The sequence below is a fragment of the Patella vulgata genome, chromosome 4 (assembly GCF_932274485.2).
Source record: "Patella vulgata chromosome 4, xgPatVulg1.2, whole genome shotgun sequence".
Lineage (NCBI taxonomy): Eukaryota > Metazoa > Mollusca > Gastropoda > Patellidae > Patella > Patella vulgata.
The window spans coordinates 6,974,829-6,995,168 of NC_065882.2; the positions used below are offsets into that span (position 1 = coordinate 6,974,829).

Consider the following 20,340-nt stretch of genomic DNA (forward strand, 5'->3'; position numbering starts at 1 on the left):
GATGAATAAGAAAACTTAACAAAGCGTTCTTTATTAACTTAGTTTATTTAAAAAAACAATGAAATACAATCAATAAAAAGAAAACATGCGCACAATAACTGTGTGTCATATAAAAGGAGGAGAAAGTCAACCACGTCAAGTTGGCGACCGAATGAACAAAAAAGTAGTTTATAATATAAAAGGAGGTCGACGACGTCAAATTGGCAAGATTACAAAACATTACTTTTCCCACGGTCACTATATCTCAGCCTGTCAAATATTTCCAATCCGAACGACATTGCGTTGTTACTTTCCAGGCAGTCCGTCCTGCACCACTAACAATGGAAATCCCCGCGGGAGAATAACGATGAACTTTCTGGGCCAATACCGGGATGAGAGAGAGAGAGAGAGAGAGAGAGAGAGCGAGAGAGAGAGAGAGCGAGAGAGAGAGGGAGGGAGAGAGAGAGAGAAAGAGAGAGAGAGAGGGAGAGAAAGAGAGAGAGCGAGAGAGAGAGAGGGAGAGAGAGAGCGAGAGAGGGGGAGAGAGAGAGAGAGAGAGAGAGAGAGCGAGAGGGAGAGAGAGAGCGAGAGAGAGAGGGAGAGAGAGAGAGGGAGGGAGAGAGAGAGAGAGAGAGAGCGATAGAGAGAGAGGGAGAGGGAGAGAGAGAGAGCGAGAGAGAGAGAGAGAGAGGGAGAGAGAGAGAGAGCCTACGCATAAGCGAATTATTGAACTAAAATTGAACTATATTTTAGTCTCGAAATGACCTAGTTTGTGTAGAATGGACGTTAAACCTTATTTCTCTCTCTCAGACACATATAACTTAGCTCGGCATAAAGTAATTTGAATGACATTTTGAATATAGTGATTTTGCATTATCTATACTGGAAGTATGGTAGCAAGAACGGCCAGCTCTTTATCTAAACCTTACATAATGTATCTATAAACTATTATAGCACGAACCATCAGCTCTTTATCTAAATCTTACATAATGTATCTTTAATCGTTACCAATCATTTTTCAGTTAGTTTAATGATCTTATTTGGCTCTTTGTCACATTTTGCTATTGTTTATTATTATTTTTATAAACAATATTTTATATTCGGGATATCTTCAATAAAAACGTATTGTTCTAAGAAGTAATAATAATCAAACTCATGACGTCATAGCAAAACTATGACAAAGAACAAGCTCCAAGTTAATAGTAAGTGCAGGGGGACTGCACCACACATAATTTACACAAAAACAAATATATGAACAAGACGCAATACGCAGAAATCACAAACAAACGCACAATTCAAATAAAGTGAATGGATCCGGTGGCTAGCCGTAAGCGTCCACTGCGCTGTACAGTTCCTCAACTTTCAATCAATGTTTATGAGAAATATCTTTTATCCAGAAACACAAAACTTTAGATGATGTTTTTGATACATTAAGGCGAAGAATTTTGAGAAAATTCTTATCTTAAAGATACATTATGGGAGATTAGATAAAGAACTCACAGTTCTCACTATAATAGTTAAAAACTAGATAATGTAAAGGTAATTTGCTGAAAATTTCATTCAAATTGATCCACTCTGAACCGAGACTTCAGCGATTGAATTTTCGATCATCATTTCTAAAGTCAATATGATAAAAAACAGAGTCTCGATTATCCATTTTTTGATTTAATTATCAATGAGCGTTACGCAGCAGATAGGATTCAAATCCAGTAAACATCGTAGGCTAGCGATGCCATCTAGAGTTGATTATGGTCTGAATAAGTTAATTAATGTCTAATTAATAATATTTAGATAACATTTCATGCCTAAAGAAAGACCCGCAATAGGCAGATTTAGCTCTTCTTGCATAATGTATGTTTAAGTCTGGGAATGCTTTGTGAACTCGGGGCCAGGCTATGAAAATGTGTAACCATTCTAATCAAGCCTTGAATGTTGTTCACCTGTCAGGTGTATAATATATTAAACATACATTATGCAAGAGCTAAATCTGCTTATTACAAGTCTTTCTTCAGGCCTGATATGTTATCTAAATTATTAATTAGACATCAATTAACTGATCCAGGCGTTAATCAACTCTCGATGGCATCAGATTTCTCCGATATTAAATAGATTAGAATGGTTTAGCGATACTTTGATTTAATCAAATATGGAGGAGCGAGACTTAGCTTCCATCAACCAGTACGGTGGTTGAAATTATTGGACACGTCTGTCAAACCTTCAAAGGCTAATATCTTCGCTTGCAATAGAGTAATTTGAATGAAATTTTCAAACTATTCATTTTTAATCATCAACTTTCGAACTATTATAGCAAGAATGACTAGTTCTTTAACTAAATCTTACATAATGTATCTTTAACGATTTATATATCTGAGTCGAAGTGGTTGAGCAGGAGATATTATCAAGTCACAATACGTGTCAATGGGTTTATCATCAACCAATTCCAGGCGAAATCTTCTTAACATCTGAAATAAGTTCCGTTACAGGTATATATATGCATGAGATACTATTTTTACCAAAATATTAATAAAAATAAGCTGGCAAATAGGGTAGTTTGATGTGAACTTATCGCAAGAAAATGATATTTCGTTGCCCCAAAGTCGATCATCTTGAAAATGGTCGCCATCTTGGATTTGCAAATGGCTAATGTTTTTGTTGGACTAAGACTAGTAATTATTTCTCCTTATCTCATGAATGTAGTGTGAGTTATAAATATAGACAATTTTTTCCTTAATTTTTTTCTCCCCTCTTCCTGCATTTTTGGGTTGACTTTTTGGTCTAGAATTGGAGAAAAGGGATCAAATTTACAATTTCATAGCAGTTTTGGGTAATACTGATGATATTACAGCGGAGGGATAGGGGGTGTAAAGTGTCTTTCTGCAGAGCAGTCATTGTGTCGGAAGTGAGATTTTCACCAGTCAACATCAAATGGGGTTTACCGTCTACTCGACACAAACTAGGTCATTTCGGGACTAACATATGGTTTAATTTTATTTACATAATTCGCTTGCGCGCAGTGGTCTTTAGCAGTGGGAAGAAACCGGAGAAAACCCACGAGGTTGGACAGGCGACCCTACTCCTTGCCACGTACAACCGGGGATTCGAAACCACGCCAGTCGACTCAATGACAGACTTTATGATACAGCGCGCGCACGCTAACCATTCAGCCATCCAACCCCCCAGTCCTAAAGGAGAAATGGTGAAAATTTTGATGCTTGTATCCACATCTAATCAATTACCATGTTTTTTTATGCAGTTACCCCCCCCCCCCTCCCGCTCCTCTTTACCTGCTGTATCATAGCACCAGCGTTATACTGAACGAGAGCATTGAAGAACCTGCCGTGTTTTGAGAATTTGATTTACTATTGTAGTTCCGCGGATAGGGCCAAAGGGAAGCAACTCTACTCTGGTCCATGCTATGTTCTGTCCGATGAACGTAATTTTTATAACCATATAGAGCCGAACATGCCACACAATCATCTGATAAAAATATCGACCATCTTGATTTTGTCTAGAACCAGTCAATGGAATCTATAGATTGGCGCCATTTTGGTAGGTGATTGCCCTCCCCCCACCCCCACCCCTCCCAAGTTAGAGTTTGCCGACTTAAATATTAATCAATTCCAATCCCAGTTTTTCGTCTTAGAAAAAAAGATTTAATAAAGGAGAAAGTATTAATCAGTTCCTACCTGTGAAACTAAAATCTGCATTTCCATCTCGGCTATTCGACGTCCTAACAAAAACATATCACAGTTTAAGAAACATTAAGGATGCATTCTCACGAAAGTATTTATAGGGTAGTTATTTCCAATCAAAGTATGACATAGGGAAAAAAGAGACAGCCAATATTACTAGCAAAATACTGAATTGAATTTCATGAAACCACCCATTGGGGGTCCACAGGACAAAAAGGGGGTAGAGGGAAGGAGGGGTAGAGGGAAGGAGGGGTAGAGGAAAGGAGGGTAGAGGGGTAGAGGGAAGGAGGGGTAGAGGGGAGTTGCACTATCCACTCTGATCAGGTGGGTGTGGCGCCAGGCAGGGTAAGCTTAATCTTCCGGACACCTGTTACCACTGTTTGTCGTGTATTTTTAACACAGTGAACAGTCCATTTGCTGATTACACTATTTTGCCTAAACCATTCTTTTAGGACTTCGAATTTTGTCTAATGGTTTGGATTGTTCGTACTTGGTTTTATTTTATTATTGAAGATAACTGTCTGATTACTACTTTAAAAACATACACCTTAAATCATTCTCCCCAGGTGATATTGAAGATAACTACCTGATCACTACCTTAAAAATAGACACCTTAAACCATTCTCCCCAGGTAATATTGACGATAACTACCTGATCACTACATTAAAAGCACACACCTTAAAAGCATTCTCCCCAGATAATATTGAAGTTAACTACCTGATTACTACTTTTAAAGTACACACCTTACCCCCCCCCCCCTTCTGCGCCAGGTAATATTGAAGTTAACTACCTGATTACTACTTTAAAAGTACACACCTTACCCCCCCCCCCCTTCCTGCGCCAGGTAATATTGAAGTTAACTACCTGATTACTACCTGAAAAGTACACACCTTAACCCCCCACCCCCACCCGCGCCAGGTAATATTGAAGATAACTACTTGATGACTACTTACCAACACACATTCGTGGTCCGAAACCAAAAGGTAAATAAGCAAATGGATGAACTTTATCTTGTCCACCAGGTTGATCTCTTAACCAACGTTCAGGTTTAAATACATCAGCTTCTTCATAAATAGATTCATTTCTACCCAGAACATATGGTGAGTATCCAACCATTTTCTTTATTCACACAAAAAAACAACAACAAATGAAATGGGGTTTAACGTCCCATTGTTCTGCTCCGAACTGGGCTAATGAAGAAGTGCGTGCGCCATACAGTGTGCTATGAGGGAAATGTTGCCCGGGCGGCGGCACTATGTTCTACTCCTATATCGATTCCAACTGCCAAGGGATCTTTTACGTGCACGCCAATGTGTACACAGGACCTCGGTGTTTCTTCCCATTCGAAGACTAGACGGCTGTCCTTGTCATGCCCTCCGTCCTGCACCACTGACAAGGGGAAAACCCGTCGAAAAATCCCGATGAACTTTCCGACCAATTTTGTTATCAGTTCTGTCAAAATGGCTGCTCAAATTAAATCATCTGCTATAATTGTTTTCATCCGGGTAATTTGCATAGGGACTGAAGTTAACTTTTATGTTTGGCGTGCCTGGCACGGTTACGAGACCGGTTATTTTAGAGCAGTGGTTCTCAACCCTTTTTTGCCGACGGCACACCTTGTAACACATGAAAAAATAGCGACACACCTGGATAAATATATATGACAAATATTTAAATTTTGCAAAATAAAGACATGGCAAGTCATAGACGGCATACATCCGTAGACACAGACTAGCCATGGGCACATAGAATGACTCAAATTAAATACATGTAAAGGTAAAGACAGCTATAAACTTACTTTATTGCAGTGTTTTGAATTTCGTCAGTTAAATAGCTACCTTCTTTAGTGAGAAATTTTCTTAGTGTGCCGTTCAAAATTTTGTGGCGCACTGATTGAGAATCACTGTTTTAGAGTAATGTAAACGGGCCATTTTCTTGAAATTTATCGCGATCTGGTACCGTGCCGAGCACGACACGCTTATCGCGGCGAAGTGTAAACGGGGTTTATTTTTAACATTAAACTGAATACTCACCCCTTTAGGGATCAGATATCCATTTATCACTGTATCATTCTGTGTAATACGACCAATACTATTTACAACTGGGTACATCCTGTGGTGGTATTAAACATTAATAACTCAGCATTTTACAGAAATGGACTGACTTTTGATCGTATGGGTTAGTATAATGAGTTACTCGGGTGGTATATTAATACTCATAGATTAATGAGTTACTCGGGTGGTATTTTATTACTCATAGTTTAATGAGTTACTCGGGTGGTAAAATATTACTCATAGTATAATGAGTTACTCGGGTAGTAATTAATCTGTTTAACATGTGACCTCGGGTCAACTTATCTTGCATATTCTTCTGATAGAGACGCTTCGATCAACATCTGATCGGAAGACTTATATGAGTTACTAATGAGTTTACCAACCTCGTGGGTTTTGTTCTTTTCTTATAGCCACGTCACATGAGTAATCTTTGTAGCCACAGCCTTGAATTAAATATATTGAAAATATGAGACTAAAACAGTTAATTCAATTTACCTTAAAGTCTCTTTAATTGAAGCCTTCAAATATTTCAGATTTTTCAAATCCACCATTCCATTTTCTTTGACGTTTTCTTGAACTTCTTGGTAGATTTTATTTTGAATGTTTGGATTTTTAGTGATTTCGTAAAGCAGAAATTGTACTGAATTCGATGTCTAAAAATCAAAACAAAAATCGCTTATAACGGAAATGAATGAAATGAAATGGGGTTTAACGTCCTACTTGTCTGCCCCGACTGGGCTTATGAAGACATGCCAGTGTGCTATGAGGGAAATTTTGCCCGGGCAGCGGCACTATGGCCTACTCTTATATCGAATTCCAACTGTCAAGTGATCTTTTACGTGTACGCCAATGTGTACACGGGACCTCGGGTTTTCCTCCCATCCGAACGACTAGACAGCTGTCCTTGCCAGACCCTCCTTCCTGCACCAATGACAAGCTGAAACCACGTCGGAAAATCCCGATGAACTTCCTCGGCCAATGTAGAGATCGAACACGCCACATCCAGACTAGCGAGGCAGCGTCTTCCCCACTTAGCCACCGTGGCTCCCCGCTTATAACGGAGAAATGTTCTGAAATTAATGATGAGAAAAGGACCTTCCAACAATTCTCTGATTTATGTGTGCTGTTGAAACGTTTACGATGAATCTGGACAAAAGCTTTCGAAGTTTATAATGTCCGAATATAAGCTAATTTTAAACATACATTATGCAAGAGCTAAATCTGCCTATTGCAGGTCTTTCTTTAGGTCTGAAATGTTTTCTAAATTATCAATTAGACATTAATTAACTTATCCAGGCCATAATCAACTCTCTATGGCATCGGATTTCTCCGATATTAAATAGAATAGAACAGTTCAGCCATACTTTGATTTAAGCTTAAAATGGAGGAGCGAAACTTAGCTTCGAACAACCAGTGCGGTGGTTGAAATTATTGCACACGTGTTGTCAAACCTTCAAAGGCTAATATCTTCGCTCGCAATAGAGTAATTTGAATGAAATTTTCAAATTATTCATTTTGCATTATCTATTTTCGATCTATTATAGCATGAACGACCAGCTCTTTATCTAAATCTTACATAATGTATCTTTATTCATTTCCATTTAGGAAGGGGGGTGGGGTGGATGGCTGAATGAAATGAAATGAAATGGGGTTTAACGTCCCACCGTTCTGCTCCTATACTGGGCTAATGAAGACGGGCATACGCCAAGCAGTGTGCTATGAGGGAAATTTTGCCCGAGCAGCGGCACTATCGCCTACTCTTATATCGAATTCCAACTGCCAAGGGATCTTTTACGTGCATTCCAATGTATACACGGGACCTCGGTTTTTCGTCTCATCCGAAGGACTAGACAGCTGTCCTTGTCAGGCCCTCCGTCCTGCATCACTGACAAGGGGGACCACGCCGGAAAATGTGGATGAACTTTCTCGGCAAATGCAGGGATCGAACACCCGACCTCCAGGCTAGCGAGCCAGCGTCTTACCCACTTAGCCACGTGATCCCCATGGCTGAATGGTTAGCGTGCGCGCGCTGTATTATAAAGTTTGTCATTGAGTCGACTGGTCTGTCATTGAGGTCAACTGGTGTGGTTTCGAATCCCCGGTTGTACGTGACAAGAAGTAGGGTCGCCTGTCCAACCTCGTGGGTTTTCTCCGGGTCCTCCGGTTTCCTCCCACTGCTAAAGACCCCTACGCGCAAGCGAATTATTGAAATAAAATTAAAAACCATATGTTAGTCCCGAAATGACCTAGTTTGTGTCGAGTGGACGTTACCCCCCCCCCCCCTCTCTCTCTCCATTTAGGAAGAGCGGCGGGTTCCATGCAAGCGATTCTAATGTCCGCCATCTTCAATAGAAGGCTTGATCTCGCTTCAACTTCGTACATCTCCCTTAACGTAATACCCTGCATATTTCGGCACTCATTTCGATTGAATATTGACCCAGCTGGGGAGCCTATCAGATTCCCCGATCATCGCGAATACCAAGTCTCGCGCTTTCCAGCTAAAATGTCTACCTGTGATAATCGAGTTGCAAAGTTCAAGGTTCGTTCAATGTCAAGGTTTCCGTGGAGATCGCCATGTTTGATTTGAGTGTGTTTGTGCCACAGCCTCTGATTGGACGCTATTGTTCCCGTGTCTGCAGTAAAGGGAGATAACGTAGCTATAAGTTCGGGAATTGCAGACCAGTCTAGCAACGTCTAGATGTTGTAAAACTCGCGGTCGTTGCTTCAGGAACATGCGTTTCGGCATTCTCTACCAAGGTTTCTTTACGATTATGCCGATATAAACACAGATGAAACTCGCTTTGTTTGTCCTGTATCATCGATTAGGTCCACTTTCCCTACATTTAGAAATGAAACATCTATATAAATATCATGACCATCGATTAGGTCCACTTTCCTTGCATCTAGAAATGACCTACCGTATCTACACCACCAGCCATCAGTTCTGTAATGTTAGCGTAAACTTCTTTCAGTGGCATCCTTTCAACCAAATACTCAATTATTCCCACTTCTTCACCCTCGCTTCTGGAAACATTCTTTACTTGTTCCAGTCTTTCAGTGACACACTTCTCAGCTGCAAAATAGTAAAAAATTATACCTCACGAAGCGCAGTGGCTTACTAACCAGAGGGCCTGGGTTCAATTCCGGCATTGTCCGAGAAAGTTCACCCGAATTTTCCGTGTTAGTCTTATAGTACGGACGGCCTGGCAAGGAAAAACGAAGCCGGTGTTGGTTGAGAACGTTCAACAAAAATATCCGCCATGGTTTCCTCTTGTTGATTAGTTTAGTTTAAACAATATTTTATTCAATAAACTGTTGATGGTGTAGGATGGCAAGGAATAGCGTCTAGTCGTTCGGATGAGACGAAGAAACTGAAGTCCCAAGTACACCTTAGCGTGAACGTAAATGTAGGGTTGCAGTCTGTTGCACAGAGGATTACGGAAGTCGTCTAACAACTCCGTAAAAGAAGACCGCTTTCAACACGTGACGTCACATCATTTCCAGTTATACCGGAAGTTGTCCGTTCAAAAATGTTTCACTTCATCCTGATACTCCTGTCGCCTAGGGGTCCCGATAGACCAAGTGTGGTTGAAATTTGCTGACCCCCCCCCCCCCGTGTTGTGGGTTCTTTTTTCAATTTTTGCATGGTCCTCTCGCGGACGCGTTCTTAAGATTTAATTTGCAGAAGTAAACAAGTTAATATTGTGAGCTTGTCGTGATTATTTCGTTTTTCGTGTGTCACAATTATTACGTGTTAAATTTTACTTTACCATACGTTCGTTTTACGTGTTATGATTTGTACAACATTTTGCATCCAAGCCACGATGTATTGTATTATCCTTTTTTACCTCTGTAATTAAACCTTTTGATACGATAATCCTTGATTTTCTGTTGGCTTCCAACTCAAAGGGGCAGCGAGTAAACTGAAAGGAATCTTCTTAAACCCTCTACGGTACAAACAAGGAAGAATCCGGAACAGTAAAAAAGGGTCATTTAAACGTCGTGGTTAGACACAGACCACAATAAAAATCAAATAAAAGTAAATAAATGTCGTCTACCGACACAGCCGTTACAAAAATGGATTCTACATCCAAAACTGACGGAATTCAAACCAGAAGCATGGCCAAACAAACTGACAATGTAGGTCAACAAGTTGTCCCACTAAACAATGAGGGTCAAATTCGTAATTTGCCAGCAAAATCTACCAATGATGCAACACTACAATCAAGTGAGGGTCCAGTTATAGTGTCACCAAAAATTAACCAAGGTGTTGAGAATAATTCTAATCAGTCAAATAAAGCACAGGCTGCAGCAGTTAATTTAGATAAACAGTCTATAAGCTCCAGAAAGTCGAAGAATTCGTCAACCAAAGGTTTAGAAGCACTATCAAATCTTGCCAAAATTAAAGCAAAATACGAATTTGACAAAAAGATCAAAGAGCTGGAATTGAAGCGAAAATTAGAGGAAGCTGAATATAACAAACAGAAAATAATATGTGAATCACAACTGGAACTTTTAAGAGGTGAACAAGAACTGGCAATTGCTGAAGCGAGTGCAAGTGTTTACAGTGAGCATAATTCCATAATTGATAATGAATCCTTGATTCAAGTTCATGATGACGATAATAGACACTCAAATACTCAAAATTGGGTAGACAATCTCCCTGAGACTAATAATGATGGAATTGCTCAACCTCAAGTTACATCTGATGAACCCCCACAGCTATCACAAAACCTCACAGGACTAGACCCTATGTCCAAACCCTTTGTTCCTGTATTCAATTCTGCCAACTTAGTTCCTGTACAGCAATTGTCACAACAAGATATCAATGAGAGACTGGTGGCTTCACTATGCAAACAAGCGCTTCCAAAATGTGAGCCAGATGTTTTTAACGGTGACTCAGCATTATTTGTCCCATGGAAACAGTCTTTTAAGACCTTGATATCTGAAGCCAGTTGTACACCTGAACAGGAAATCAACTACATGCTAAAATATACTTCTGGCAAACCGAAAGATCTTGTAAACACTTTCCGCAAACGAGTTCATAATGATCCTGCTGTCAAACTTGAATCACTGTGGGAGTGTATGAAAGAGAGATTTGGTCACAATTAAAAGGTTGTTGGTACACTATTGGAAGGCTTGGTGAAGGCGTCACACTTTAGAACTGATGATCGAGATGCCCTGCAGAGATTTTACGACAAATGTGAAGATATTGCCTCTCAAATACCCTTTCTAAAAGGCTTAGAGGTACTCAACTCATCATATTTCATGAAGTCTATGGTTTCAAATATGCCAAAGCCTATAAGAACCAAATGGGAACATAAACTTATAAAATATCTTAACTGTAATCCCTTTGAAGATTACCCCCCTTTCACAAAGTTTGTTGAGGTCATGAAGGAAATATCATTATTACAGAACCACCCAGCGTTGGTTCCTAATGACACTTTAGCCAATAAATCGACCTCATTATTCCAAAATAGACCAAGCTCAAAATCTTTGAGGACAGACATCAAACCTTCACCCCAGAAACCTACACAGACACTTTCTAAACCAGCCAATAAATGCATCCTACACCCTGATTCTGAGAAAGAGCCTCATACTTTATCAGAATGTAGATACTTCAGGTCAAAATCACACGATGAAAAGTCAAACATTGTGAAGAAAGCAGGTTTATGTTTTCAATGCTTATCTGAGGGACATCAAACAAGTCAATGTTCTGCAGTAATTAAGTGTAGCAAATGCGGTGGCAGACATCGTGCAGTCATGCACAATTACAGAGAAGGACGAAAGGATGTTTCGGAAACCATACCTCCGAAGCAAAGTGGGGAGTCGGTTGGTGATACAAAGGAAGGTGGGGAGACGACTGCTGCAGTAGACACTTCAGTTTCCACTTCATGCACCCAGATATGTGGTGGCGAATCCTTTGGCAGATCATGTGGTAAAATAGTGCTGGCGGATATCTACCACAAAGATGACCCTTCGTTAGTGTTACGCACATATGTCACGTTAGATGATCAATCGAATCACACCCTTGGGACATCTGAATTATTTGACAGGCTGCAAGTTAGTGGTGAAAGTTACCAGTATACTTTAGAAACATGTCATGGTAAAGACACATGTTTTGGTAGACGAGCAAACGGTCTAGTCATCAAATCGTTAAATGGTGGTGTTTTCAATCTACCAACTGTCATTGAGACGGATAACATACCAGGAGACAAGAACGAAATACCAAGTCCTGCACTTATTGAGAAATTTCCTCATCTCAAAGAAATTACCAACAATGTTCCAGAAATAGATCCGTCAGCACCTATTTCACTCCTCATTGGAAGAGATGGAAATGACTTGTTAAAAGTTCGCAAATCTATTAATGGTCCGGTTGGTGCTCCCTGGGCACAGCTTCTAGATCTAGGATGGACCGTCTCTGGCAATGTATGTTTGGAGCGACAAGGTGGTAACATACATATAAAGACCTGCAAGACTGCAGTCGGTGTTCAACACGTCATTGAGCCCTGCGCCAACGAGTTAGTATTAAAGGACCAAATCACTCCAATGAATATGAAACATTCCAGCCCTGAAATTACAAAACATCTTTCAAGAGACGAATTCTTTATGACTGCTACAGATAACGAATTTGGTCTATCCCAAGAAGACTTAAAATTTTGGGATATTATGGAAAATGGATTCCATAAAAATGCCCTTGGCAATTGGGAAGCTCCCCTCCCCTTTAAATATAGTGACGTCATACTGCCTAACAACAGACAGCAGGCTGAGAAAAGACTCAATAGTCTCACAAGAAGGTTTGAGAGAGACAGACAAATGAAAGACGATTATCTACAATTTATGGAGAAAATATTACACAGGGGACATGCCTCACCTGTCCCAGAAGCCGAACTTCAAACAACTCGTGGTAAAGTCTTTTACTTGTCACACTTCGGAGTCTATCATCCGCGCAAGAAGTCACAAATCAGAGTAGTCTTTGACTCTGCTGCTGAATACGCTGGAACTTCCTTGAACACCCAGTTATATCAAGGTCCTAACCTGATAAACAATTTGCATGGTCGTTTGATAAGATTCCGACAGTATGAAGTTGGAATAATGTGTGATGTTGAACAAATGTTCCACAGTTTTCACGTAAATCCTGAACATCGTGATTTCATGAGATTTTTATGGTTTAAAGAAAACAATCCTGCCTTACCTGTCATTGAGTACCGAATGAATGTCCATATCTTCGGTAATACATCAAGTCCAACTGTAGCCAGTTATGGTTTAAAACTCTCAGCTAAATTGGGCAAAGAAAAGTATGGAGTTGAAGCCTTTAAGTTTGTCAATGAAGACTTTTATGTTGACGATGGTATCTATTCATCTACAACCCCTGAAAAGGCTATACAGTTAATTTCATCAGCACAGTCCATGTTAGCCGAGCACAAGTTAAGACTACATAAAGTGGTATCTAATGTCCATGAAGTTATTAAAGCCTTTCCCCAGGAAGATAGAGCCAGTAATGTCAAGGACCTCAATTTTACCAAAGATAAACTTCCTGCTCAAACCTCCTTAGGAGTATATTGGGATTTGGAGGAAGACGTCTTTTCCTTCCAAGTATTAGATGCTGACAGACCATATACAAAACGTGGTGTACTGTCCACGATTCATTCTATCTTCGATCCTCTTGGGTTCCTCGCCCCATACATCATAGTGGGGAGAAACTTCCTGCATAAACTCATCCACTCACATAAGGATAATGGTGTACGCCTGGATTGGGATGATCCGTTAACAGATGATTACTACAAGCAATGGTCAACTTGGACTAGTGACTTTAAAAATATGAACAAAATAGCTGTTTCACGATGCTTTACCCCACCAGACTTTGGTATCCCTGTTGATATCGAGTTACATGGTTTCGCTGACGCAAGTTGTGATGCCATTGGATCCGTGGTCTACCTACGCCTGAAAAACGCCAATGGTGATGTCCACCTGTCATTAGTTAAAGGGGCTGCTAAAGTACGACCACATCGTCAAATAACCATTCCCAGAATGGAGCTGTGTGCCTCTGTTATGTTAGTCAATATGGTTAAAGATATCAAGAAGCATCTAGAACTCGAAGTTTCAAGAACGACCTACTACAGCGATTCGAAGGTAGTCCTTGGCTACATTTCTAATGATGCTCGTAGATTCTACCAGTTTGTTGCTAACCGAGTCGAGATAATTAGGTCCTTAACAAATACCTCTGACTGGAAGTATGTCGAATCTAATGAGAACCCTGCAGACATAGCTACACGTGGAAGTACCATCGCAAACCTCCTGAAGTGTCAGTGGTTTAGTGGACCTAAGTCTTTAATCGAACCAGACCAGGCAAGTCACGAATTCCCTTTAATAGAGGAGGATGTAGAAATTCGACCAGAGGCTCGAGTTAGGAAAACAGACATTCAACATGGAGTTACTACTAAATGTCACTGGTGCAACTACTTCGATCATTTTGAGAGTTGGTACAAACTTCTGAGAGCCATAACACTACTGAGGCTTTCTGCTACATGGTTTCAACAACATCACAAATTTGAAGTTACACCACAGCTGATGAGAGAATCTGAAGTCTTTATTTTAAAACATGTACAGATTCATGAATACAATAAAGAAATAGCAACACTGAAAGAGAAACAGATTACCGGCAAACGCCAACTCAGAGGACTTTTCTTGCACCAGTTGGACCCCTTCATCCACACAAATGGTCTCCTTCGAGTAGGTGGTCGACTAAGAAATGCACCATTCGAATTTTCTGAAAAACACCCAGTCATAGTTCCAAAGAGATACCATGTGACAACTTTGATCATCCGTCATTATCATGAAATGGTTCAACACCAGGGTCGACTGATAACACACGGCAAAGTTAGACAAATGGGATTTTGGATAATTGCCGGTTCCCAACTGGTTCGTAACTACATACACAACTGTCTGAGGTGCAACTTTCTTCGACGTCCCACTGAGACTCCTAAAATGGCTGATCTTCCAACTGATAGACTCAGCAGCTCACCACCATTCACCAATGTTGGTTTGGATGCCTTTGGACCCTGGGAGGTGGTTACCAGAAAAACCAGAGGAGGAGCTGCAAGTTCTAAGAGGTGGTTAATCATCTTTACATGTATGTCATCCCGGGCGGTCCATATAGAGGTGGTCGATTCCATGAGCACATCCGCCTTCATTTGTGCTCTTAGACGTTTCCTCGCCATACGGGGTCCTGTTGCAGTCCTGAGATCTGATCAAGGCACCAATTTTGTGGGTGCTAAAGCTGAGTTAGCTGAATGTCTTAAGGAAATAAAAGATGGTGAAGTCAAGAAATTCTTTTCTGAAAACCAGATAGAGTGGAAGATGAATCCTCCCCATGCCTCTCACTTTGGGGGCTCGTGGGAAAGGCAGATTGGTAGCATACGTAGGGTGTTTGAAGGAATGCTAGCATGTCTCGGAAGAGTCCAATTAACCCACGATCTACTGGTCACACTTATGACCGAAGCAGCTGCTATCATTAACAGCAGACCTATCACTGGTATACCTAATGACCCCAGTGAACCACTACCTCTTTCTCCTTCATCAATACTAACGATGAAAACTCGTCCCTATTTGCCAGCTCCTGGCGAATTTGTAAAGCCTGATCTTTACTGTCAACGTGAATGGAGAAGGACGCAATACCTTCTTGACCAATTCTGGACAAGATGGAGAAGAGAATTTGTTCAAGAACAACAGTACCGTAGAAAATGGACCAAGGATATCCCGAATCTACAAGTGGACGACATCGTTCTAATAGCCGATAAAGCATGTGTTCGAGGACAGTGGCCGAGAGGTCGAATCGTCAGTGTCAACACGAGTACAGATGGAGTAGTTCGCGAAGCTATCATTCAAGTGTACGAGGACAAAAACCCTGTAAAGCCAACGCTGAATGGTGTTCGTAAACTTTTTACAAGACCAACAAGTGAATTAGTGTTCTTGTTTCGACCATAGACAAACTTACCAGTTTAAAGTGACAGTAGTAAAAGACACAAGACACGTCTTTTAAGTGAGGAGTGTCGTGATTATTTCGTTTTTCGTGTGTCACAATTATTACGTGTTAAATTTTACTTTACCATACGTTCGTTTTACGTGTTATGATTTGTACAACATTTTGCATCCAAGCCACGATGTATTGTATTATCCTTTTTTACCTCTGTAATTAAACCTTTTGATACGATAATCCTTGATTTTCTGTTGGCTTCCAACTCAAAGGGGCAGCGAGTAAACTGAAAGGAATCTTCTTAAACCCTCTACGGTACAAACAAGGAAGAATCCGGAACAGAGCTCATTAAGCCTGTCAGTGATTGTAGCATCCTAGCGACTATTCACTGCTGATCAGTGTGGTACGGTTGGCAGTTGGAATTCAATTGGAGTACTTTTTGCGGGAACATGAGATGCCCGTCAAATACATATTACTCTCCCATGATCTTTATCCTACTGTTCTACGCTGACTATGAATCTTATGCGGACCGACTGGAGACGAACAGGGAGGTCCTTATAAAGATATTTCGTTCCCAATATGGAACATATGATCACCCCACCCGTAACTTTAACAGAACAGAAATGAAATGTGTTTTAGGTTCCTAGTTTTCCAGATCAGTGGCCGTCGTGTGCCATGAGGGACATTTTGCCCGGGAAGCTACACGTGTCCACCTACTCGTCAATGTTCAATGTGCACACATTGGTGTGCACGTAAAAAAATTTCCCTCATAGCACACACAGTATGCACATCTTCAATAGCCCTGTCGTTGAAGAAAAGATCCCTTGGCAGTTGGAATTCGTTATAAGAATAGGCCATATATAGTGCCGTTTGTCCGCCATCATTAGCCCAGTACAGGAGCAGAACAGTAGGACCTTAAACCCCATTTCATTTCAATTCATTTCTATGAGAGAGAGAGAGAGAGAGGTTTAACGTCCACTCGACACCCGGAGTTTGGACAACCGGGGAATCGAAACCACGCTAGTTGACTAAATGACAAACCATATGATACAACACGCACGCGATCACAGTTCGACCCCCCCCCCCTCATTTCTCTTATAACTATGATTCAAGAAATAGAAGCTAAGAGTTTACCTATTCTAAATACTGTATTCCATGCTTCTTCATGAATTTTCCACTGACTTCTCATTAAAAACCGGGACAACATAGGTGGTAGTCCAAACAAATATACAGTACTGGTGAATATACCTCTAACAGACTGGATAAACTTGTCATTTTCAGGATCTCTGATATCTGATAAACTACCCAGTCTTTTCTCGTATAAGACTGTTCCAATTGCTTAAAATGAGATTAAATACATTCATTTCAAATTAAAAATTAAAAAGAGTGAGAGAGAGAAATGGGGTTTAACGTCATCTCGACACAGACTAGGTTATTTCGGGACTAACGTATAGTTTAATTTTATTTCAATAAATCGCTTTCGCGTAGGGGTCTTTAGCAGTGGGAGGAAACCGGAGGACCCGTAGAAAACCCACGAGGTTGGACAGGCAACCCTACTCCTTGTCACGTACAACCGGGGATTCGAAACCACGCCAGTTAAGTCAATGACAGGCCTTATGAAACAGCCCGCACGTGCTAACCATTCGGCCAACCCCTCAACATTCACAAACCTTTGAATATATGTTTGGCCGTCAGTACCATGTTTGGCCGTCTGTACCATGTTTGGCAGTCAGTACCATGTTTGGCAGTCAGTACTATGTTTCGCCGCCAGGACCATGTTTGGCCATCCGTATCATGTGTGGCCGCCCGTACCATATTTGGCAGTTAGTACTAATGGTCCCAGCATTTGATCACCTAGGCTACAAACGAATGTCTGATTAATATTTGAACTTACACTCCAATGCCCAATTAAAAAGTTCCGAAGCTAAATTCTCAACAACCATATCCGGGCCTCTGATTCTTTCAAATCTGTCGAGTAGATCCCCAACTACTACGGCCATATTGTCAGCATAGTTCTCCACTGTCTTTGGTTTCAACATGGGCTTGTCAACGATTCTTCTCATCCGTCCCCAATTGTCGCCATCTCTGTCAATTCAATGTAATAATTCTCTGAATATATATAATGCGCATGTCCTGTAACCTCTGACAAAAAGGATACGATGAATGAATGAAATGGGTTTTATTTGACGTCCCATTGTGCTGCTCCGACTGGGCTAATGAAGACGGGCATACGCCATACAGTGTGCTATGAGGGAAATTTTGCCTGGACAGTGGCACTACGGCCTACTCTTATATATTGAATTCCAACGTGCCCTCCAATATGAACATGGGACCTCCGCTTTTCGTCCCATCCGAACGGCTATACATTGTCTCGCGCCAGGCCTTTTGTCCTGCACCATTGACAAGGGAACACCACGCCGGAGAATCCCGATGAACTTCCTCTGCCAACGCAGTGATCGAACATGGGACCCCCATGTTAGCGAGCCAACGTCTTACTCACTGAGCCGCCGTGGCTCCACTCGTATACAAAACAACTGACGTTGCACTCAACCGGGTTAAGACCGAGAATACTATCCGACAGGACTGATCCGTTACGAATTTAGTTAGAATTTTCCGTAAAAGATGCGTAAAGGATGAATCCGCTAGTGTCACCCTGCCTTTATATCCGAGAATACTATCCAACGGGACTTGCCATTTTGTCCGGCAGTTTTGGTCCGATTTTCATGAAATTCAAACTCAGACAAAATTACGGTGTAACGGTGATATATTCGAACGTTTGTTTTAAACCGGATAATAATTGTGACCTCTAATGGGGCCACAAGCTAAAAACGCGATTTTTCGTACAATCAGAGGCCATAATTCAGGAAGTTACAATTCGATATGTAGGAAAATAGAACGGAACCAAGATATTTGGGTTATAAAGAGTCATTTCAAGTTTCATCAAAATCAGATGAAAATTGGGATCTCCAGAGGGTCCACAACCCTGATACAACCCGGATAAAAAATTGTGACCTCTACAGTGTTCACAAGCTAAAAACGTGATTTTTCGTACAATCAGGGGCTATAATCCATGAAGTTACAGTCCGATACATGCCAATATGGGCAGGAACCGAGATCTTAGGGTGATAAACCTATATTTCAAGTTTCATTGCAATCGGATAAAAATTGTGACCTGTAGAGTGTTCACAAACAATTGTGGACGGACTGACGGACGTTCGGACGAACGGACATGAAAATGTGGGCGTATAAAAAAATATTTACGCTGTTAAGATTCCAAATTCTTGTTTTGCTCTAACTCTATAATCATTCCATATTGGCAATGGAGCTCGGACATGTTTGTCATCTTGGCGTAGTAACTCCTCTAGACAACTGGGGTCGGAAATGAAGAAAAGTTGCAAGGAGGCGATCGGAATTTTCTGCTGAACTACAGGTCCAAATTCTTGATGTAATTCCTGAAACATTTTGTGTCCTCTCCCGAAATTCTTCTTCAGTTCTGAACGTAATTTATAAAGTGGAGTTGGTTGCGGTCCCGGAATGTCGTCACATGACTTGACTGCCGCCATAGTAGATTGTGGTCGAATCCGTACATTTAGCAATCGTCTGTTGGGTAGTAACCGGAAGCTGCGCAGTAACATGGCGCCTGCTTATTCAGATGTTAAAGCTGATTACTGAAATGGCAAAAACAGGGTATGGTGCGATATAGAAACAGGGGGCGCAAATGCAGAGCGAAATGAAATGAAATGAAATGGGCTTTAACGTCCTACTGTTTTGCTCCGAACTGGGCTAATGAAGACGGGCATACGCCATACAGTGTGCTTTGAGGGAAATTTTACCCGGACACTTCCGTAGGGGTCTTTAGCAGTGATAAATGAAATGAAATGGAGTTTAACGTCCTACTGTTCTGCTATTTAGCAGTGATAGGAAATCGGAGGACCCGGAGAAAACCCACGAGGTTGGACAGGCGACCCTTCTTGTCACGTACAAGCGGGGAATCGAAACCACACCACTTGACTCGATGACAGACCTTCTAATCCAACGCGCACGCGTTAACCATCCCCCCACCCACCCAATAAAATGGATCTAACTGCTGATTGGAAGACCAAGTATGTCAGATGGCTGTTCATTGAAACCGAGAAATATCCAAAGAAGTAGTTAAGGCTGGTATTTCAACGCGTGAGACGTATGAATATATTGTTTAAACAGCCACCACTGACCGACTTTTACTGCTAATATACTATATTTAGCTTGTAACCCAACGTCGACGCGTAAAGCAATCTGCATCTGTCAAATTTAACCCATTGTCATGCGTATATCACAGTATATTGATTATTAATGATAAAAATGTAAGCGAAATATCGTAGCATACCTGATATGTCGTCACCAAACAGCGAGGCTTTGATCAGCTTTCGGTAATACTAATAGAATGAGAATAGCTTGAGCAATGGGTTGTGAAATATCAATCGGGACTCTTAGTCATTGGCTTAAAATTGGGTTGACTACTGTCATATATACATTCCTGTAGTACTCGGATTAATAAAGACGTCCCCATGATATCCAGTGATATGGGAAACACGGTCATCTGGGCAAATCCCCCAATCTCGCGTTGCATAAATATAATGAAAATAACAATTACCCCGAT

The 20,340-nt window shown here is 41.0% G+C and overlaps 1 protein-coding gene across 1 annotated transcript; it reads right to left on the minus strand.

Moving 5' to 3' along the window:
• Nucleotides 1-26: 26 nt before the first annotated feature.
• Nucleotides 27-20,289, minus strand: LOC126819097 (1,25-dihydroxyvitamin D(3) 24-hydroxylase, mitochondrial). Its single transcript, XM_050546949.2, has 10 exons — nucleotides 20,068-20,289; nucleotides 18,963-19,369; nucleotides 17,596-17,786; nucleotides 16,836-17,039; nucleotides 8,644-8,798; nucleotides 6,221-6,378; nucleotides 5,705-5,783; nucleotides 4,625-4,790; nucleotides 3,666-3,709; nucleotides 27-2,441 (listed from the first exon to the last, which is right to left on the minus strand). Exons 2-10 carry the CDS (start codon nucleotides 19,334-19,336, stop codon nucleotides 2,331-2,333), a joined length of 1,482 nt encoding a protein of 493 aa, XP_050402906.1. The 5' UTR covers nucleotides 19,337-19,369; nucleotides 20,068-20,289; the 3' UTR covers nucleotides 27-2,330.
• Between the last annotated feature and the right edge of the window lie 51 nt (nucleotides 20,290-20,340).

Coding starts and splice junctions, on each gene's coding strand:
- LOC126819097 (XM_050546949.2), bottom strand. CDS start 19,336: ATGTTACTGCGCAGCTTCCGGTTACTACCCAACAGACGATTGCTAAAT. Junction 17,040..17,595: donor TTTTAATTGGGCATTGGAGT/GTAAGTTCAAAT, acceptor TCTCATTTTAAG/CAATTGGAACAGTCTTATAC. Junction 2,442..3,665: donor TGCAGATTTTAGTTTCACAG/GTAGGAACTGAT, acceptor AACTTATTTCAG/ATGTTAAGAAGATTTCGCCT.